The 22,231-nt window shown below is 43.2% G+C and overlaps 1 protein-coding gene and 1 long non-coding RNA gene across 5 annotated transcripts in view; both read left to right on the plus strand.

Moving 5' to 3' along the window:
* LOC141506374 (uncharacterized) overlaps positions 1–22,231 on the plus strand; it is a 339,756-nt gene that overhangs the window by 227,582 nt on the left and 89,943 nt on the right. Inside the window, exon 5 of one of the 4 annotated variants that reach the window (XR_012473830.1) lies at positions 5,227–6,210. The exons of the other annotated variants lie outside the window; for them this stretch is intronic. This is a non-coding gene — a long non-coding RNA (uncharacterized LOC141506374). Of the gene's footprint in view, positions 1–5,226; positions 6,211–22,231 lie in introns of those variants that run through there. 4 annotated transcript variants of the gene reach the window in all.
* Positions 6,265–8,573, plus strand: DIO3 (iodothyronine deiodinase 3). Its single transcript, XM_074213092.1, has 2 exons — positions 6,265–6,585; positions 6,824–8,573. Exon 2 carries the CDS (start codon positions 7,134–7,136, stop codon positions 8,133–8,135), a length of 1,002 nt encoding a protein of 333 aa, XP_074069193.1. The 5' UTR covers positions 6,265–6,585; positions 6,824–7,133; the 3' UTR covers positions 8,136–8,573.

The following is a 22,231-nucleotide window of genomic DNA, read 5'->3' on the forward strand; positions in this document are numbered from 1 at the left end:
GTCATTGGAGTTTTTATCCTAGGGTCTCTTTCTGGAGGATTTCTGGGTATTCTTTCAATGGTTATATTGTGTTCTTGTTCTAGCAGATATGGACATTTTCCCCTAATAATTTCAAACATGATGTTATGGTTCTTTTTTTTAATCTAGGCTTTCTGGTAGTCTGATGATTCATAGATTGTCTCTCCTTGTTCTATTTTCCAGGTCATTTGTTTTCCCTAAAAGGTACTTTACATTTCCTTCAATTTTTTCAGTCTTTTTATTTTGTTTGATGGAATCTTGTAATTGCATAGATTCATTGATTTCTATTTGTTCAATTCTAATTTATAGGGTTTTATTTTCTTCAATTACCTTTTTGTGTTTCCTTTCTAAAGGTGTTGAATGTTCTGGTCAATTTTTCATAATTTTCCTACATGACTCTCATTTCTTTTTTTCCATTTTTTCTTCTTTTCTTTGGTTTTTAAATTCTTTTTTAAGCTCTTGGATGAGTCAATTTGTATATTGTATTTGAGTCCAATTTATAGACTGTTTTGATACTTTCCCTGTGAGTGATTTTTCATGATTTCTTCTTCAGACGTGGCATTGTTTTCATCTTTGTCTGTAAAGTACTTTTCTACAGTGAGTGCTCTTTTAGCTTTTTTGCCCATCTGTTTTAGCTCTGCTCCTGGAGTATAGAAAGTATAGACCCAAGCTTTGTTGTTGTTGTTGTTGCTGGGATCTGGTCCCTGGCTTGTTTTTGGCCAAGATGTTGCCTATGCAGTCTAGGCCTTGCCTTTGCAGAGGTTTATTTCCTCCTTTATGTCCAGGCTCTGACTTAGCAGGGGTTTGTTCCTGACCTAGACCTGTCTTTTACTCCTGTGTTCCCAGGGTTCAGACTTTGGGCTTGGAACCTTCCTTTCTGGCTTGCTATTTAGCTTCCGGGACCTCTGCTGTTGTCAAGCTGGGGACCTGGATTGCACTGTGGCTAAAAGCCTTCATCTGGCTTTCCCTCTCTCCTGCCTCCTGGGCTGTCTGTACTTTCATTTTTCCCTCTAAGAGGCAGACTTTCAATGAAGATCCTCCACTAGATCTACCACTGAAGACTTCTTTGAGTCTTTTTTTTCCCCCTTGGTGGGATCTGTGGCTTGAATGCCAGAATAGAGGCTTCATTTATCTTTGGTTGGGAAAAGCTCTGGAAGCATGTTAACTTCACACTACCATCTTGACTCTACCCCAGAAGTAGTTCAAGGGTTCCTAACCCAGGGTCTGTGATTTTTATTATGATATAATTTGTTTCCTTTATAATCTTATGTGTTTTATTTTATACATTTAAAAACATTATTCTGAGAAAGGCCCTATCAGCTTCATCTGACACTCCCCTGTCTTATTTTTTAAATCTAATTGCATTCATTTTCTAGCACTAGCACAGAACCCTGCTCATTCAAGTATTTAGGAAATATTTGTTGACTTGATTGAATAGTATCAACATAATTGCAAGTGGGAATGTTTAAACTGCTGCTTCAGGACCTTAATTAGCATCACTTGAATTCAAACAAGCAGCATTACTCATTGTGACTCTTGCTGAAACTTTTGAACTATTTATTAATTTAAGCTACAGGTTCTGAAGAATTTGCAGTTGAGAACAAACCCACTGGTTTGTGTTAATCTGTTCTCAAATGATAAAACAGCATTTTTAAAACAAGAAACTATTCTAATAAACAGAACTTCTGATCATTCTGTCAAATCTTCCATTCTCTTAACTGACCCTTGTACAAATGGACTACACTGTTTTCTGAACAGAACATATCCTCCACTCTCCCATCTCTGTATCTTTACTCACAAAGTTCCCTAAACCTCTAATACCCTCCCTTCCCCTCTTATATATTTAAACCCAACTCAAACCTCACCCCCTCCAATAAGATTTTCTAATCTCACTCACATGGAAATGACCTTTCCCAATGAGTTCTCAATATATCATTTGATTCTATACCTCCAAGATGCACTTATTGCTTATCAAAGTTATTCATTTATGAATTCTTTTACCATAAGTAGATCTTATAGTCACAGATCTTGAGCTAGGAGTGACCTTAAAAATTGTCTAGTCCAACCTCACTTTTACAGATGAGGAAACTTTGGTCTAGAGAAGTTAATTGATATACCTAAGGTTTTTCAAATGGCAAGTGGTAGAACTGGAATTCAAACAATGATGCTTAACTCCAGAGTCTCTTTGCCACCTGGCTCCATGTAAGTTCCATGAAGTCAGTGCTCTCCCAATACTTCATGGTCTACACATAGGAATTAATACATATTTGTTGAAGTATTTAGTTGAATTACACATCTACATTATACTAATGTAGAGAGGGTTTTGTTACAGCATAGTTTTGCTTTGTTTTTCATCAGTTCTGAAGGTCTTACTCCTAGCTGGCTTTTTTTCTGGGGACCCATCTGAGGCTCTAAATGTGACTGACTCAAAATGATTCTGTTGATGGATTAAGTTTTTGTTCAGTCATTTCAGTGGTGATACTTTAACATAAAGTCAGTATAATTTCCTGGTGTCCTGTATCATACAGAAAATCAAGAGAGTCTCATCTTCCAAGTAATGTATTTATCAAAAACCTCAGTAGTTTCATACCAACACACTCTTACATACCAGGCCCCATCACTAGCATATAAGATTCTGGTTAAGTGATCATCTAAGTTAACAAGGACTCAAAACAGGTGAACTCTCACAGCCTTTAAGAGAACCCATCTTTTTCTTGGAATTTTTTCATGCTAATCAATGGCAAATGGTCACTGAAGAGAAACCAAAGACCCAGGAAACTATACTCCCCCAGGTTCTATTTTAGAAACAAACTGTTTCAGTCTCTTCCTGAGCTGTTCAGAGGTGGACACCTTGATAGATTTCTGATTACCCTTTCCTTTCCTCTCCCCTCCTTTCCTTTCCTCTGCCCGCCCTCTGGTGGAGCTATGGCATGGTCCAAAATGGCAGGTTCAGGAAGAAACAAAGAGAGGGGACCATTGAAGGGCCCGAATATATTATCCACAAACTGGATACTTTATCTACAAACTGAAACCGTGGTGTTGATTACAAACTCAAAGAAAGTTGACAATGTCTTCTTGCAGAGTAAGGGAGGCTTTTTTGGAGAAAGTCAAATTATATCATTATGATAGCAGCAGGATCACCTCCATTCTTCAGGATGGGGAAGGAGCAAGAGGAAGCTTTGCTTTAGGGAAACCGTCCTCACCATCACTCAAGTTGTGCACGTGTATGAGTGAAAGAGGAAGGACGAAAAGAAGTTGACATTCGGGTAAGAAAGATGAAACAAAGAAAAGTGCTAACTGATTTAGAGAAGCGAAAGGAAGGTGAAATACTTTGTCTAACAAGAAGGGTGGGGTAGAAAACCTGCATACAGTTCTAATTCTGTCATTGTGTCGGTATTACTTAGAGAAAATTGCTTTTCCTTTCTGAGCCTCAGTTCCCTTATCTGTAAATTGATTTGTAAACTCCCTTCCATCTTTAATTATCTATGATTCAGAGATTCTAAATTCCTTTCAGCTCAAAGGTTTTTTTTATTGTTCTCAGATTCCTTACAATTCTGTCACTCCACCATAGGGGGAGGGGAATTGGGGGATGAAAGGAGGGTAATGAATATTCCTACCTCAACAACTATCTCAGTAGGCATTTGAGAATAAAATCGTAGAGAGGGAAAAATGCTGCCTTGTCTCCCAGACTATTCCCATAATTAATCATTAAAACAGATTGTGTGTGTGTGTGTGTGTGTGTGTGTGTGTGTGTGTGTGTGTGTGTATCTGTGTCATATTCCTAAATTGCAGAGGGGGAAATGGCTGGAGGTGGGACTGGTTGTCTGCAGGCAAGTTGCACTTCAGACCCACACACACACACACACCCACACCCCCACCCCAGAGGCCAACGAGAGACCCTTCCCCAACCCTCCTCCCAGAACGCCCCCCGAGGTTCTTTGAGACAATTGAGGAATGGTCAGAAGAGGAAAGAGAGGCTGAGTTCCCTCATTGTACAAAATGCAGTGTATCGGTTTGAAAAGAATTCTTAATCTCCAGCTGGGGGAGAGGCGCCCTCCTCCAAGTGGAGGTAACTCCTGGGGATTCGGGCCCCTCTCGAAGGTTTAGTCGCGCCAAGGCAGTGAGCTAAGCCGGCTCAGTCCACCGACTTCCTCCCTGCTGCCCTGCCCCTTCGGGGGGTCGCCAGAGAAGGAGTCTTGAGAGAAGCCAGAAGCAGCTCCCAGGCAATGGGTGGCCGCGCCGCCGGAGTCTCTTGAGGCAGCTCTGTGTCAGTACTCAGGGTCCCGGGATCCCAGTGGATACTGGGCTTTCCCTTCTTCTCGCCCAGCAACAGAATGCGGACCAGTCCGCGACTGCACCAAGAGAGACTCCATCTCTGTACATGCTCGGTGAGAACCCCCAGGGATCTCATAGGAGTTAGAACTGGAAAGACATTATCCAGAACATACCCCTTCCTTTTGTAGAAGGAGATACTGAGGCCCGGAAAAGAAACAGGACTTGGCAAGGTGACCAAACTAGCAAGAATCAGGCTCTGAGCTTTGAACCGAGGTCTTAAGACTTCTAGTCCACCACTTTCTCTGACACACATATCCCCTTCCAAATGTCAAAGCTCCGCGGGCGGAGCTGCTCACTTTGAGAAGCTGGTACCTGGGACACATTACTCGGGATGCCTTCGGGAGCAGCGTGCAAGTATAGGCTCGAACAGTTAGTTGTCTCAATCTAACCCCCTCACACTCCTGCTCTCGCTGACGCCCGGGCGAGCACCACTTTATGCTTTTGCTTACCTGTTCATTTGCTGGGGTTTCTTAGCTAAAGAAGGGTCTACGGGGACAGGTGGCGTCGAGAAGGGCCACTGGCCACATTTCCGAATCTTGGAACGACTGACTTGGAAATAAACGTAGAATTCACTTTGCCTAGACCATTTTTACCTTTGGGGAAACAAGTCCATAAAGGGGGGAAATGACTTGTTCAAGTTACAGAGCGGATTGATAGTGAAGCTGAATTTGAACATCGCATTTCTGACCTTAAATCTCTCCTCCACCAGTGGCAGGTGAAAGGTTCCCCCCGCCTCCAATTATTTATATTTACATTTACTCTCTCTCTCTCTCTCTCTCTCTCTCTCTCTCTCTCTCTCTCTCTCTCTCTCTCTCTCTCTCTCTCTCTCTCTCTCTCTCTCTCTCTCTTCCCGGGAAACCCGTCTTTACTTAGTCTTGGTTCTCCCCAGGCGCAACCTCCCCGCCCGGGCTGAAGTGTAACCAAGTGCAGGAAAGTGCAGGAAGACAAAGTTCATCCCCAGGGAGGCATCTTGGCGGGGCCCGCGACGTTGAGGGGGGAGAGCACCCCTCGGATCCCCCAGAGCAGACAGCAAAGCAGAAGACGCGGGCAGGAGAGGCTAAGGGAGCAAGGGAGAGGAGCTCGTCCGCCCCACAGACGGCTTAGGGAAAACTGGCTGTGCAGACAAGGGACGAGAGCGTGCCCCAGCACCTCGGGACGCGAACGACTGAAACTGAGGACCCGGGAGACCCGAGCCCTAAGGCTAAACCTCGGCTGGGGGATAAGCGGCTGCCTAGGTCTCCAGCTCTCGGCCAACAGCTACCCCTAGCGGAAAAGCGACCGTCCAGTCAGTCCCCCTCCGTGCCTCCCAGGGCGTTCCGAGGCTCGGCTAGAGAGCCAGGGTAATGAGGCGTGTGCTCTTCTTACTCCCTGCCCTCTCCAAACTCCGGGCTCTTCCCCTAAACTGTCCTTCTGGAAGGCCACCAGGAAACCCCGGCCCCAGCTGCCCAGGACCCCCAACTCTGGCTAGCCCTCAGACTCCATACATTCTCCTGCCGGCCTCTCCACGCAAGGAGCTGAAAGCCGACCGGAGCTGTGTCCCTTGGACGGACAGGCGGCGGGAGCTCGGGCTGCTGGCTTAGCGAAGGTGTAGAGAGGGCTCGGAACTCGGAGTTGGGCAGTGTTTGTGCTGTGGCACAGGATGAGGATGTGTGCTTCTAAAGAGTGGAAAGGGAAGGTGCGCTGTGGGAAGCAAAGGGTGAGGGACCGGAGAGATTGTACGGGGGTAGGGAGCAGCGTAATGGATCGGCAGGTCTAGAGGTGCAGGGTGAAGGCTTGTGTGGGCTGAGGGGGCATCGTTGTGGTTTATGCGCCCCGGGAGTGAGGTACACCGATAGGGTGTGGCTCGGGGTGGTGAAGTCGGAGCAAGAATGGGGCTGGGGGTGGGAGGGAGGGAGGGGGATAGCGGGTTGATTCCGTAGCGAGGCTAGAGAGAAGAATGAGTCGCAGAATCGGTCGCTGTCCCCTGCCTCACTGGGGAGACCCGTCGGACTGGGAGCCGCCTGGAGATGCCTGGGAGCTTAGTGATCCTAGGAGTATCAGGCTTTGAGTTGGACGTGAAGAGCCAGCAAGACTTTCCCACAGTACGTCCGGGTCCCGCTGCAGAGTCTACGGGGCTTCTGGGCGCAAAGAGGGTGCGCCTAGACGGAGAAAACCCCGAGGCTCCTCCTGAAAGCTAAAGGCACCGAGGGCTTCACCTGGGACGTCCCTAGCGAGTCTGGCTCCGGTGTTCAGGTGAGAGACCCTCCGGTTGTGGATGCCACTAGCCACCCAGAAAAACCTGGAACTTTAGAAAGGGCGGACGCAAGATGATGTTGCGGGCTGGAGTGCTTCTGCCTCCTGACCTGAGGGGAACTCAGCCTGAGACCTCCTCCGACACAGGGATGGTTGTTAGACCTGAGTTCAAGTCTCGGCTTAGCCGTCTCTTTCTGTGTCTATTTTGAGCAAGTGTTTTCCCTTTTCCTTGCCTCAGTTTCCCCCCTCCCTTTCCTAAATGGGATTGGTCTAGAAGATGTCTCTTCCAGCTCCGCGGTTCGGTAAGTTCTTATCTCTCCCCCTTTCGGCCTCCCCCGACTCTCCCCTGCTCCGTGGCACGTCCGTCTCTAGCCCCTCGTTTAGCCCCTCTCTCCCTCCTTGCCTGTTTATTTTTAGGTCACTGGCGGCGAGCTCTAGGTAATCCCCAGGCTGAAGTTCCAAGGGGGCGGGGCCCTATTGGGGGCGGAGTCGCCTTTTCTTTTAAACCCGCGACTATAAATCCAGTTTAAGGGGAAGCGGGATCTCAGATGAGCAGCCCGGACCCAAGTCAGCTGGGGGAGCGAGGGGGTGGGGCCCAGGGCGGCCGCGGCCGCAGCTGCCCAGCTGCGCCGCGGCTAGCCGGCAGGCTCCACTCCCTCCTGGTTCACACCTTGGGCTTGCTCACCCAGGTGGCCGCCTGCTGTTTCCTGGGCCCGCGCTTCCTGGCCACGGCGCTGACGCTGTGGCTACTGGACTTTCTGTGCATCCGCAAGAAGGTGCTGATGAGACGCCGGCGCCAAGGCGAAGCCGAGGAGCCCCGCAAGGCGGGCGGGGGCGGGGGCGGGGGCCGGGGTGGAGGAGAGGAGGAGGAGGAAGGGGCAGCTGTTATCTTATTCCCGGGGCTCCCGCCTGACGACCCGCCAATCTGGGTCTCTGACTCCAATCGGCTCTGCACTATAGAGTCGCTGAAGGCTGTCTGGCACGGGCAAAAGATGGACTTCTTCAAGACTGCCCACAAGGGTTCCCTAGCCCCCAATCCCGAGGTCATTCAGCTAGATGGACTGAAAAGACTGCGCATCCTAGACTTCGCGCAGGGCAGCCGACCACTGGTCCTCAACTTCGGCAGCTGCACCTGACCCCCGTTCACGGCGCGGCTGCGCGCCTTCCAGCATCTCGCCTCCACCTTCCTAGACATCGCCGACTTCTTGCTCGTCTACATCGAGGAAGCCCACCCTTCCGACGGCTGGGCCAGCTCAGACGCAGCTTACGACATCCCCAAGCACCAGTGCCTTCAGGACCGGCTGCGGGCCGCCCGGCTCTTGCAGGAGGGCGCCCCGGGATGCTTGCTCGCGGTGGACACCATGGACAACGCGTCCAGTGCAGCCTACGGTGCCTACTCGGAGCGGCTCTATATCATCCAGGAGGCCCGAGTCATGTACCAGGGGGGACGAGGCCCCGAGGGCTACAAGATCTCAGAACTGAGGCACTGGCTGGACCAATACAAGGACCGCCTGCAGAGCCCGCAGGCCTCCGTGGTCTTACCTGTGTAATCGACCGTTTCCAAAACAAAGAACCCCAAACAAACGTGCAATTGACGGTTCTCAAACACAGAAAGTAACAATTACACAAAAGAAGGGGGGGAGGGAGAATGAACCCATGGGGGGAGGGGTTCCAGTGGGGGGGACACCTCTCTTCCCTCCTCCCCAAATCCCTTTTTTCTCCTCATTTTTCTCCACTTTGTTGACTGCAGTGCGAACATTGTATATGTAGCGCGTGTGCATGCGTGTGTAAACCTGTGTAACTCCGTGAGTGCCCGTTGTTTCCCGCAGAGAGAAGACACTCCCGCCACCTGGGACAACTCCACCTCTACGGGGCCATTCCCTGTTTGCCTGGGAATTAAAAGAGAGGAGAGAGAGAGAGAGAGAGAGAGAGAGAGAGAGAGAGAGAGAGAAAAGAATTAGAGTCCTAAATAAGTGTGGAGAATTGTACTGCCAAGTATCCCGATGTGTGACTCTGTAATCTCTGCTCGCTGGTTCGCTGGCCTGTGTGTGTGTGTGTGTGTGTGTGTGTGTGTGTGTGTGTGTGTATGTATGTGCGCGCGCGCGCGCACGGGTGTGATCCGATGTCTCTCGGTGTGTGACTTTTGAAAAGAGGCGTCTGGGCTGACCCTGCTCCTCCCAGCCCGCATCTCTTCTTTGTTTCTACCGGTATCGTATTGCCTAGATTCTCTCTGTCTGGTAATCTCCCGAGGTGTGTGTATGTATGTTTGTGAATGTGTGTTTGCGGGTGGGGGGAGGGGAGAGTCCGGAAGAAGAGGGGACTTGGAGGGGGAGGAGGGCTGGGCTGGGCGCGAAGGGAGTGTCTAGTTAGCTTTTTTCTCATCCCGGTTCTGGCACTTCTCGGGTCCCTCTGGTAGTGACGACCTGTTTCGAATTGGTCCCAGACCAGGAAACCGTGTCTGATATTCTTAGCGACCTAGAAGTGCCCCAACCGCGAGAGAAAAACGAGTGGTTAACGTATTTATAAAAGTGATTGGGAGAGCTAGGTCGGGGGTGGGGGTGGGAGGGCTCTCGGGTGGGATTTGACGACTTTTAAATCTCAAACTGGGGTTGTGGAGGAAGGATTCCTGGGTCAGCTTGGAAGGATCTTGGAGACGTTTGGGTCATCTTGAGGCTATTTGTTTGGAGAACCCAGGGGTGAATGAGCGCAGGAATCTGCCCTCTGCGAGGAGGGCTTAAGCTCATTTGCATGGTGTACATTTGGAAAGAACTCAGATTTGATGTAATTTGGGGAGAAGATCTTGTCTGAAGAAGGATCGGGAATCCTTAATTTAGAGTTAATGGGAAATTCCTAGATTGAAGTAATGTGCATGGTCTGGATTTGAAGGAGATCTCAGGTTTAGTGTGGTTAGGGAAGAATCTTCCCTTTTATGTAACTTGAAGGATCCCAGACTAAGGGATGGGATTGGGGGAGGGGAGTGTGTAGGGACTTTTCTGTTTTGTTTTCTTTATTTTCAGAGAAGGGATCCCTAGTTTGAAATTATTTCCATGTGAAAGACTGGAGGGTTTTCCAGGTGTATTCATTTGGGAAGAAGCATCCTCTGGTTTGATATGCTTGTGCTTGAGACTCATCGAACTGGACATGGAGATAGGAAGAATCTATTATTTGATGAAACTTGAGGTTTAATCCCTAGTCAAATTAGTCGCATAGTGTGGAGTTTGTGATTGGATGAATCTCCAATCCGGTATGGGTTTGAAGGATTTCTGGTCTGGTGTGATGGAACAATCCGTGGTTTTCCTGTGGAGGGATCCCTTATACCGTGTAATTCACCGTGTAGTTCGAAAGGAGGGAGCTCGGGTTTCTTTGGGAAGGTCCCAGGCTTGGGGTGGAGATGGAGGAAAGACCTCAGATGGTGTCTTGTTTTGTTATTTGAACTTTTTTTCTATACAAAAAAAATAAAGATTTTGAATGAAATACATTCTGATCTCCCCTGAGCTCCTTTCCCCCCCCCCATACTTTTTGTGTAGTCAAGAAGTAAATACACATTTTTCTTCATAAACACCAGAGAAGAAAGGGGAGTTCCACCCCCCCCCCCCAGGAACCAGTTATAGGGCAGGAGCAGAGCCAGATGGATTCTTACTAAGATATCTAGAGAAGAAATCTCTGTCTTCCAATTCTCCCTAACCTGATGTAGTCCCTCATGCCAGGAATTCACACTTCCAGTTTTCCCAAGAGTCTCCAAGCACCCTGACTGACGCCCAAAAGCAAGGGAGGGGACAGAAGAAAACACAGTCCTCTGAGCTCCCCCAAGATGCTGCGGAGTTGGTCCAGAGCTATCATTTGAAGAACTATGCAAACTCTGATTCTTTTAGGAGACAGTTACCAAGTTTCCAGTTTACATAGCTGGAGAGGTGGAGCAGATCTCACAGTTTTTTTGTCTTCAACTTTTACTTCATTTGTAGTTCAGTGTTACAGCATCTGCTTCAATGTTCTGGGAATCACTGGTCTCAATAGGGGACTAGGAGAGAGCCAAGAACCAGCAGGAATTTTATCAGATCTAAAGCCTCTGTAAGCATTTGGAGAGATGGGAGGGATTGGTGAAAGAGGGAGAGAGAGAGATAAGATAAAGGAAAATGGGAGCAATGGGGAGGAGGAATTAAAGGCAAGAGGGATGAAAAAAATAATGGGATTGTGAAATAGAAGAAATATAAATAGCTTACATTCATGCTGTGTTTTAAGGTAGGTATTCTTATTCCCACTTTACAGAACAAAGAGAAGTTAAGTGATGTTCTTATGGTCAAACAAACACAGCTAGAGTTGGGCTTCCAATCTGATTTTTCATGATTCCAAATGTAATATTCTTTCCACAATACCAAGGGTGGGGTGAGGGGGAGAGGAAAGAACCAGTGACAGAAATAAAGCAAAGAGAGAGATGGGGGAGGGAGGAACGGAGAAAGTTGAGGAATAGGAAATGGGAAGAATGTGAGAAATGTGATGGGTAGGACAGGGATGAAAAGACAGTAATTGGATTGCTAGAGAATGAAGAAAGGGATGAAAATTGAGATTACAAGATGAGTTTGTGGTTGGAGGAATAGAAGAAATGAGGGACATGGAGAACAATAGGATAAGGAATAGGGAAGTAAGGGTGAGAAGGCTTTGACATAAGAGCATAAGAGGTACAAGAGAGACAGAAGGTTAAAGGAAAGATGGGAGAAGGCAGTTTTGAGAAGACAAAGGAGGGAGAAGGGACAAGTTAATAAGGGAATAGGAAGGGGGCAGTATGATGCAGGGGAAAGAGAGCTGGGTTTCAAGGCAAGTTTGAATCCATCTCAGCTATGCTTCTCTGTGAGCTTGGGTAAGTCATTTTTCTGGATCTGGAATAGACAAAACCAAGATCTCTTCCAGCTTTAAATCCTACAATCCTTTAGGATCCTTTGATCATAACAATGGGAATAAGAAAGATGGGGAGTAGAGGTAGGGATGGCAATTGAGAGTTAGGAATGGGATGAAAAAGAGAAACATGAAGAGTTGACTGCAAGTGGGAAAGCACATCGTCTTAGACTACCCAGGGAGCAGATACATCTAATATTAGGGTAGGGTGCCCTATGATCCTTAGGGATAGACACTAACAAGACCACGATATCTTTGCAATATAAACTTTGATAAACTTACCCCTTAGTTTAGAAGTTGATTTTTTTTTAAAGAAAAGTCTAGACTTTTGAATGTGTGGAATTTAGTCATTTCTGTGTGGCCACATTTGAACTCAGGAAGATGAGTCTCGCACACTCCACGTCTAGTACTCTCTCTACTGTGTCATTTAGCTAGTCTTCCCTATTATAATTGTGATCCTAATCCCAAGTACCCCCTGCCTCTGTATTTTAAGAATCCTCTCTCCTCCACCCCTCTCCCCCAAGACATCAAATGGATTCTTCTCAGATCATTTATTTGTGAGGGGGAGGAATTACAGATTTACCAATAAAAAGGTTTAGGTAATCACAAGGGCAGTTCACATAAACCTAAATTAACATAAGCCTAACCAACAAGGGCTGGAGTACAAACCTAGGCTACTCTTATTTAATATCTTCTCAGGGATCATTGGTGATTCTCACAGTCTCAGAGCCTTCATGAACAGGAAAAAAATAATTCCCTAAAGAAATCACAACATTCTCTCTCTCTCTCTCTCTCTCTCTCTCTCTCTCTCTCTCTCTCTCTCTCTCTCTCTCTCACACACACACACACACACACACACACACATACACACACACACAATACCCATCTAGGAGTGGTCCAGGTGTGTTCTTGGAGGAAACTTGGGTTGCAATCCCAAATTCACTTTTAGCTAGAGTCTTGATAAATGGAGAAATTTTGTTATACTATATATACCTTCCTTTATGGCCACTCAGTTCCAATCCAAAAAAACTAATTTGATTCTAGGCTGTGGTAGTAGAAAAGTGTCTAAAATAAGTGAGGGGGAAATCAGTAAAAGGAACGTTTTAATAGATGATCTTTAGAATCTCTATCAGTTCTAAGTTTTATGATAATACCTGCCCAGGTCAGAGCACATCCACAATGTTGTACTAATTTCTTGGCTCCATATTTCAATGTGACTTAGAATCCCTGAAGGGATTCTGAGCTTACGTGGACTGAGTTCAATCACAGTCACTAGTTCATTTTCCTTCTTTGGCTCATTGCCCCCAACCCAGAGTTTTACTCCAGGGAAATCTCAAAAATAAAAAAAAGTATAGTTTGTGTCTAGGTTTCCCCAAATGTGTTTAACAGGGTCACCACCTTTAACACAAATCATTTAATCTGCTATAGTGTTAGTGGCTATGGGTCAGACTTTATTTATCCCTTGGAAAAAAGGCAATATATGTAAAAGAATTCCTACAGTCCAGGGGCAGATACAGGAACATAAAAACACTCAAAGAACCCATCAGTTTTTCTTGTAATGGAACTGAACTTGGGGTTCTTATCAGTATAATCCTTTATCTTCCTCTCCCCATGAATACTTCTTTCCCATTGAGTCTGACATAATTTCCCCATAATTTATAGTACTTCTTGTGATTTAGAATATTGCCAGATTGTTGACCATACTTTGGAGGTTGCTAGACAAGCAAACTCATCAGTCTCTTGCTGTTTAATTAACTCATTGATTTTGCTCTCTTAAGTAGGGTGCTAGGATAACATGAGTTTTCTTCTTTCTCCAAGGAGGATGCTTCTTAATAAGAGCTGGAGTTCTTAAACATTGTCCATGGCAAGAAATATGCAAGCACATGCTTACAGTGGCCGTGTACTTCCTCTATAAGCCACCATTACTGCCCTAGGTTACAGGTCTTATAGGGAGCGAAAGAGGGAGAAATTTCCTCTGTTCTTGCTATATTTCAAAAAGTCACACACACATATACATACATACATACATACATGACAAAGAGAGTCTGACAGAGACAGAGAGAGAGACAGAGACAGAGACTGAAAAGAAGGATCAAACTGGGTTTAATAGCTCATTTTTATAGATCATATAGGGATGGGCAGCTAAAAATCGATTATGAGAATATTAATTTCTGAAACAAATCAGTAAAATTATAGGGAGCATTTCTATATTCTGTGAAGCATTGCCTTTAAGTTATCTTCAAACAATAGTTTGTTTCATATTCTCATTAGGAGGATTAAGGAACTTCACATATTGATCACTGACAACACTGATCACCTTTCCCCTCTCCAATTATAGTATTGACTGATTTTCAGCCAAAAGAAGGTGTCTAGGATGTTGAGGGGACTAAAGCTGATGCCATTTGAAGCACTATAAATATTTAGCCTAAGGAAGGGCACAATTATTTGAAAGAGCTGTCAGTCAACAATAATCACTAAATATACATTTAGGCATATAATTATTAAAAATACATTTGGCATATATAAATACATATATATTTAGGTATATACATAGTAGGTACGTAAGTACCTACTATGTGACAGTTACTTGGCTAAGGACCAGAGACAAAAATTTGAAAAAGAAAAATAGCTTTTGTCCTCAAGGAACTTACAATCTTATGAGGGAAGATAATGCAGAAAGGAAGATGAAAAGTGGGAGGAGAAAGTACCCTATACTGAGGCATGCTGGAATCCAGTCCAAAGGAAATGAAGAGGTGACTGTCCTAGGATTCCTTTTTACAATGGGGCTTTGAGTAGAGTTCTTTGTTCTGTCCTCCAGACTTCCAATCAAAGGAGCAGAGAGTATTGAGGATATTGATGAGGTTTGAGTACCAAAACTAATGCAATCTCTAAGACTATCACATGGAAAAGATTAAAGTTATTCTGTTTGCCCTCATGGAGCTATTGGGTGGCTCAGTGAATACAGCTCTCAGTCTAGAGTCAGAAAAGCCTGAGTTCAAATGTGACCTCAGACACTAACTATGTGACCCTAGACAAATCACTTCAGTTTCTTCATCTATAAAATGAGCTAGAGAAGCAAATGGCAAGCCACTCCAATACTTTTGCCATTTGAGAATCTATAAATGTTTAGCCTAGAGACGGGCATAATTGTTTGAAAGGACTATAAGTCAACAATAGTCAATAAATAAGTACTTACTATGTGTCCTCAATCATGATCATTCTATGACAATGCCCTCAAAAAATCCATAAAAAGATGAAAAGATGATCTTTAAAAAAAAGGAAACAGATTGGTTATCATCACTAACAAAGGTGGCACAGTGTAGAGTACTGAATTTGGAGTCAGGAAGATGGGCAAATCCTGCCTCAGATACTTAACTGGCCAAGAGACCCTGGCCAAGTCCCAATCTCTTGGTCTCAGCTTCCTCATCTGTAAAATGATGTTAATGGGAATAATAACATCACCTTCCTAACAGCTGTTAGAAGGATCAAATGAAATAGTTTGTATGATGTTTTACAAACCTAAAGCACTATATAAATGCAAGTTATTATTATTATTATTATTATTACTAGTAAAAAAAAAACCTTCAATCCTTGCAGGATTACAGAGAACCAGTTGCTAAAATATACTTGTGATGAAATTACAAACCACCATAATCTATTTGGAAAGTCTTTTGGAATGAGAAAGCAAAAGTTACAAAAATAGTTATACTCAAATCCTTTAATGTAATTATAGGAAATAAGTCCTGAATGTGTTATCATAAAGAAGGAAGTGAGAGCAAGAGCTATATATTTCAAATATTGTTAAAGCATCATTATTTGTAATTGCAGAAATTTAAAAGCAACCAATAATAAAGGCCTAAATAGATTGTGATACATTAATGTAATGGAATACTATGATTTAATTAAGATCAGCAAATTCAGGGGATGCAAGGAAATCTAAAAGAACCTCTATGATATAATAAAAAGGGAGGGAGAATCAGAACCTTAAGAACAGGGTACATAACTAATTACAACTATACATATTTTTAAAAGTAAATGAGGGTGACTAGACAAAGAAACCTTAGCAAAACTCTTAAAGGAACTGATTGAAAAGTGATGATGTAGTAGGCATTGAAATTCATTTTTACATGTAAATAGTTGTCAAGATAGCTATTCAATTGTATTGAAATATTTTAATATTAAACTTAAAATAAATCTTTTTTAAAGGAGAAATTCAGAGGAGGAATGGTTGAAGGGGAAAGATGATTTCAATTTTGAACCTGGAGGTGCCAAGGGGACATTTAAGTGGAGATGTCTAGTAGCAGTTAGAGATGTGGGAGGCGAATTTAAGAGATTAAGGTTGGGTAGAGAGATTAGGAAATCATATGCAAAGAGATGATAATTGAACCCATGGGAGCAGATGAGATCATCAAATGCCTACTTCTCAACTCCAACCTGGAACTGGCTCTTCGAAGGAGCCAGGAGATCAAACTTCCCAAAGGACACTCTTCAATTTGGAAGAGAATAAAAAACACACAATTTAGCACTGTAATTGGAGAACAGAAGGAGAAAAGTCTGAGTTGAGACCTGGTCCCCAGAAGATATGTTCTTCGTTATAAGAGGACTTTATTCCCACTGCCATCTCAGTTTTCCTAGGAGTCCAAACCCATGGTGCCCTTCTTTTAGTTTCAAATAATCATAGAATTTTTTTTTTAGTTTGAGCTCATCTGATCCAATGTTCATTTAATCATATGGTTAAGAAAACAAGAGTAATAGTGACTGGAGAGAAATTATAAATTGATGAAATGATTCAGGATTCAAATTCAATTCCACTCACTCCAAATTCAGTGCTCTTTCCAATGCATCATACTGCCTCATTTCCAACTTTTAAGGCTAATTCACCTCCATTGAACCCCAGATTTTAGTTTCTCTCACCAAATTCCAGTGGTTTTGATCAAGACTGAACTAAGATAGATTTTTTTCCTCTAGAACTTTCTTTCAGTCAGGTGTTACCAATGACTGAAGAACTTAGAATAAATTGATCATTATATTTTGTCTTCAAGGAACTTACAATCTTATGAGGAAAGATTCTGAAATCCAAATACAAGAAGTTCTTTCCATTGTCTATTTCCCTATCAGACTAAGCGGGATGTTGACAAGCTGTATCATGTCCCAAGAAATTTAACTTGGAGGGCAATAGGCCCCATCTTTCAAGTCTCCCTAATATTTCCCTTTCCCCAATTCAGATCCCACATCCACTGAACCCTAGGTACTGCCTGATGAGACATTGGTTCCCATGTTATAAAAGGATCATTTGAAGGGATTGGAAATGATTAGTCTAGGAAAAAGAAAATTAAAGAGGAACTCAATAGCTAAGTCTTCAAATACACGAAAGATTATGGTGGGGGAAGGGACGCACACCAACTTATTCTGTGTGAGGTCAGAGTATAAAATTTTATAGTTATTTTTGAGCAACTAGATGGTATAGTGGGTAGAGTACCAGACCTGGAGTGAGGAAGATTCATCTTCTCGAGTTCAACTTTGACTTCAGGCACTTACTATGTGAACATCCACAACATCACTCTTTTCTTCAGTCTTTTGAAGGCAGCTAGGTGGTGAAGTAGATAGAATGCTGGGCCTAGAGTCAGGTTGACCTGAGTTCAAATTTACCCTCAGACAAGTGTGACCCCAGGCAAATCACTAAGTCCTGGTTTACCTCAGTCTCCTCAACTATAAAATAAACTAAAGAAGGAAATGGCAAACCACTCCAGTATCCTTGCCAAGAAAATCCCAAATAGAGTCACGAAGAGTCAACACAGCTCAACAGCAACAACAAATAGGAATATGTGCTTTCAATATAAAGAATTTCTAATAAGCAGAGTTTTCAATTCAGTGAACATTATTAACCCTATAGACTCACTGAAATTAAGATACCGGCCTTGTCCAGAGGGAGCCCATAGCCCAATAGGGAAATTTATAATATAATACATGATAAATACATGAGAGGTATAAACAAACTGCTAAGTGTGGTTGTCTCTAAATGAGTGCCCCAGGGATCCGCCTTTGACTCTTTTCTATATCACATTTTCATCAAAGATTATGATATATGCAGGAATGGTATATTTATCATAATTGCAAATGGCACAGAGATGATAGTGGTAACTACAATGTTGAATCATTGATCTAAAAATCAGGATTTTTAAAGAATTTAGTAGGCTAAAACATGAATCATCCCTAATAAGATGAAATTTAATAGAAGCAAATATAAAATTTAATGATTTGGTTTAGGGAGGAAAAAACTGCATTAGAATAGGCAAGTTCATGTGGGAAAAGATCTTAGGGTATTAGAGGACTGAAAGCTCAAAACAAGCTCATCTTTGACCTGGTGTCCAAAAAGCCTAACTGAATTTTTGACTGTATAAATAGAAGAATAATATTCAGAATAAACTTGGGGATAGCTTAAATGTTTCCTAGCTGAGGTAGTAAGGTATCTAGTTGGATACAGCCCTGGGCCTAGAATCAAGAAGACCTGAGTTCAAATCAATCCTCAGATACTTTTTAGTTGTGTGACCCTGGACAAGTCATTTCACCTCTGTTTATCTTTGTTTCTTCAACTGTGAAATGGGAATAAAAATAATAACTCTCCTCCCAGGGTTGTTGTGAGACTCAATTGAGATAATATTTGTAAAACCCTTAACATAAGTGCCTGGAAAATAGTAACACTAAAGAAATACTTTTTTCCTTTCTTCCTTCCTCCTTTGTTTTCTCCCTTGCCCTTGCTTTCTCCCTCCCTCCCTTCTTTTCTTTCTACCTCCCTTCCTTCCCTGCCTGGTTATACCCTGTCTAAAACATTCTTATTATTCTTGGGTACCACTTTTGAGGAGGGGCACTGACAAGCCAGAGTGTTTTCAAAGGAGGAAACAAGGATGGTAGTAGGCCTGGAAACTATTGTCATATAAGTATCAATTAAAGAATCAGTTAAGGAAAAAGAAAACTTGGGAAGAATCATGTCATTCTAAGACTATCACATAGAACATAGATTATACTTCTTAGTCTCAGAAAAAGGAACTAGGAGAAATGGGGAAGAGTAGGATCTTAGGCAATTCACATATAAAATGAAAGAATTGTTCTAGATGTCCTCAGTCATCTCTAAAAGTCCTGTATCTATGACCCTATAGATTATAAAGAAACAGATTTTTGACTGGATGTAAGAAAAAACTTCACAACAATTAGATCTGTCTAAAAGTAGGTAATGAACTCCCTCAGTAGGTAATGAACTCCCAGTCATTAGGGGTCTGCATGTTGTTGTTGCTCCTTTGAGTTTGAAGAGGACCCAAATGATATCATGATCAATTGGGATCAATGTATAGTGTATCTGACTATGACTGATCAGAACAGTATGAGCTCAGAAGGTTCTACCACTGGGTGGGACTAATACTCTATATGACCACTCAAGAGGGAGATGTTTCTAAGAAATTAAATGATCACTTCTTAGGGATGTTGCAAAAGGAATTTGCATCCATTTACAAATTAGACTTAGAAGTCTCTGATATTTCCTGAAATTCCAAGATTCTATGATTCTTTTGCATTAACCTTGATTTTGGATCTGTTTTGTTTGAGGGACTGGGTGGGGAGGAACATCTTGATATAGATGCACTGTAATCAGTTGGAATTTTGGTCTAAGTTTTGAAAAAGAGGTGAGTGATGGAAATAATATTTTTGAGGAATAATTTATGTTAAAGAATAATGGTTGAAGCCACAGTAAGGAAAAGTCATATATAGAGAGAAGCCAAAGGCATTGAGACAATGAAAACAAGAGGGGAAAAAATGATGGAGAAGTTAGAAAAAGTCAAGTTAAGGAATCAGGAGAAAAATCAGGAGAATATGGTGGTTCCAGAGCCAAATTTAGGTGCCTGGGAAATTGGAAGGATTCTGTCAGGCAACACAAAGGAGGAGATGAATAGGAAAGAGATAGAATACCTAGAAAAGTACTCCCAAATTGTTCTCCCTTTGGAAAACTCTAAATTATAATTATTAGATTAATAATTATAATAATAAACTTTCATTTACATAGCATTTATGTTTATTATTGCATTTTATCTTTATAACAACCCTGAGAGGTAGGTGCTGTTGTTATATTCATTTTGCAGAAGACACTGAAGCATCAGAGATTAAGTGACATCCAGATAGTAAGTGACTGGGATTGACTTTAAATTTAGGTCTTTCTAACCTCAAGTCTGGTATACTATCATCTAGCCATTTCATCTGAATCAATCAAAAGGTAAGGAGGCAGATGAGGTGTACAGCAGAGGAATAGAGGTGAAGATGGAACCTTCAGGTCCCATTTGTCCTGGGAGGCAGAGAAGGGAGGAGTTGGGGTGGGGAGCCCTGCCCACTTGTGGTGAGAAGTAAGCCTGGTGAGTCAAACTGGGCAAAGAGAGAAGAAGGTGCATCCCACTAAACTACCAACTAAGAAGAAGTCAGTGATGGGTATGGATCTTCCTTGGTAAAAGTTAGGATTCCTGAGAGATGGTCAGCCTGGGGAAGAGATAAAGGAGGGGAAGGGAAAAGATGTCTACAGTATACAGGACACCCAAGAGAAGAGAATCTGATAATGGGGCAACAATGGGGTGGCATAATGCTGTGGGGCCCAAAGGAACTTGGTACAGTGGAAAAGATGCTAGGTTTGGAGTCAGAAGACATTGCCATGTAATGCCCATGTGACCTTGAAAAAAGTCACATAGACCTCCCTGGGCCTCAGTTTCCTGATATATATATGTAGAAGAGGATTAGGCCAGAGCCCACTCATGGAGTGATCATGTGGATGGGTCTGCAGGAGCCATCCCATGTAGCTTAAGTGGAGCTTAGCCTGCCCCTTGACTAGGGACATAAGTTCTAGCCAGGGCACTCTCCTATCCCTGGCAACTTGTGAATACATGTGTTTTCTTGCTGAAGAGCATTTGTAACCAAAAGCTCCTGGCTAGCCTCCTGTACCCTGTGATGGGAGGTAAGCGAATAGGCCAAAAGTATAGTGATTAAAAAGACTGCTCCTTAAGCCAGGGGAAGACTCCCACTCAGTAAATTTAAAAAGGAAGGATTCTGCCCCATTTGCCCACATTGAATAAGTTTGGGGAAGGATGGAGGAAAAAATATGCTTCTCCTCTATTACATTTTTGCTTACACTTGATAGCAAGGACAGGAGTTTATCTAGGGTGAGCCTGAGACAGTATCAATGGGTCTGACTGCCTCTTCTGTATAGATGAACAAACAGAAATCCTGAGATGAATGTAAATATACCTACCTTTGATAGCAACCTCATGAGTTCAGGCGGTCAGGAGCTCCTGGATCTATTTCCTGGCTTCCCAAACAAGAAGTAATCTCCACAACTTCTCATGGAAAAGGATAATAACTGAGTGGACTGGTTGGCTGGTTGTTATTCTTCAATCTCAAACAGAACCAAAATGGCAACACTATGCAAGAGCCAAGTTACCATGTGTCTAACTGTGGCTGATCAGACCATTAGGAGCTTTATCATAGGTCAGGTACAAATAGTCCAGGTGGAGGCAGCTAGGTGGATAGAGCACTGGCTCTGGAGTCAAGACAACCTGAGTTCAAATCCAGCCTCAGACACTTTATAATTACCTAGCTGTGTGTCCCTGGGCAAGTCACTTAACTCCCTTATCTTGCAAAAACAAATAGTCCTTATGAGCACCTGAGGTGGGTTCTCTAAACTGGCATATCTCATATTTCTTTTGAACTGCTTCCATTCTGCCTTGCTCACAGAGCACAGTATATTCTCTGATGTGGGCATGGCATGCTAAGTAGTCCTGTGCCAGTTCTCCCAGGTCACTCAATCTATTCCAAAGTTCTTAAGAGAGACCTTCAGAGTGTCCTTTCTACGATGTGAGCACTTACTCTTTGTGATCTCCATAACATAGTCCTATTGGCGAGCTTTAAGTTTGGCATTCAAACAATGTGGCCAGTCCATCAGAGTTGCATTCTCTGTAGTAGAGTTTGAGTGCCTTGCAATTTAGCTCAAGAAAGGACCTTGATATCTGATATCCTGTCCCACCAGGTAACCTTCAGAATCTTCTTAAGACAGTTCAAATTGAAGTGATTCAGTTTCTGGCACTGATAGACTGTCTAGGATTCACAAACGTACAGTGAAGTCAGTACAACGACTCTGCAGACCTTCAGTTTAGTAGTCAGTCTAATACCTCTTCTCTTTCTCAGTTTCCTTTGGAGCTACCCAAACATTGTGCTAGCTCTTGGCAATATGTGGGTCAACCTCATTATCAGACTGAAATGCCAAGTCTAAAGATCCCAACTTGTGAGTTGGATAGACAACATAGATCAGAAATGGAAAAGAATTATCTGTTCACCAGTTCTACTTTGTTTTAACATTTCAAGTATTAGCCTCTCAGAAAAATATAAGAGGACTTTCTGGTTCATGTTTTAAGTTTTTGTCAATGCCTATTTATGGATCTCACAATTTTCTCCAGCACATTATGGCAGAGCAGAATTGAACAAACCTCTTAAACAAGTTGTTTAAAGGGTCATATTTTAGTGTATATCCAAAAAGGATCAGCAAATGAGAAAAGCTCTTCTTTTTTAGGATAGAACCTGGGTCTATGTAAGCCCAGAGTCTGAGTCACTTAGTGAGAAAGTATATCTTAGAAAACCTCTAAGGTCCCTTACAGCTCTGAATTTATGAAGTACGTACTAAAAAATGAGAAGCACCTTTTCAGTTTGTCATCCTGATGCAAAGTTCTAGGTT

The sequence above is a fragment of the Macrotis lagotis genome, chromosome 1 (assembly GCF_037893015.1).
Source record: "Macrotis lagotis isolate mMagLag1 chromosome 1, bilby.v1.9.chrom.fasta, whole genome shotgun sequence".
NCBI classification, from domain to species: Eukaryota; Metazoa; Chordata; class Mammalia; order Peramelemorphia; family Peramelidae; genus Macrotis; species Macrotis lagotis.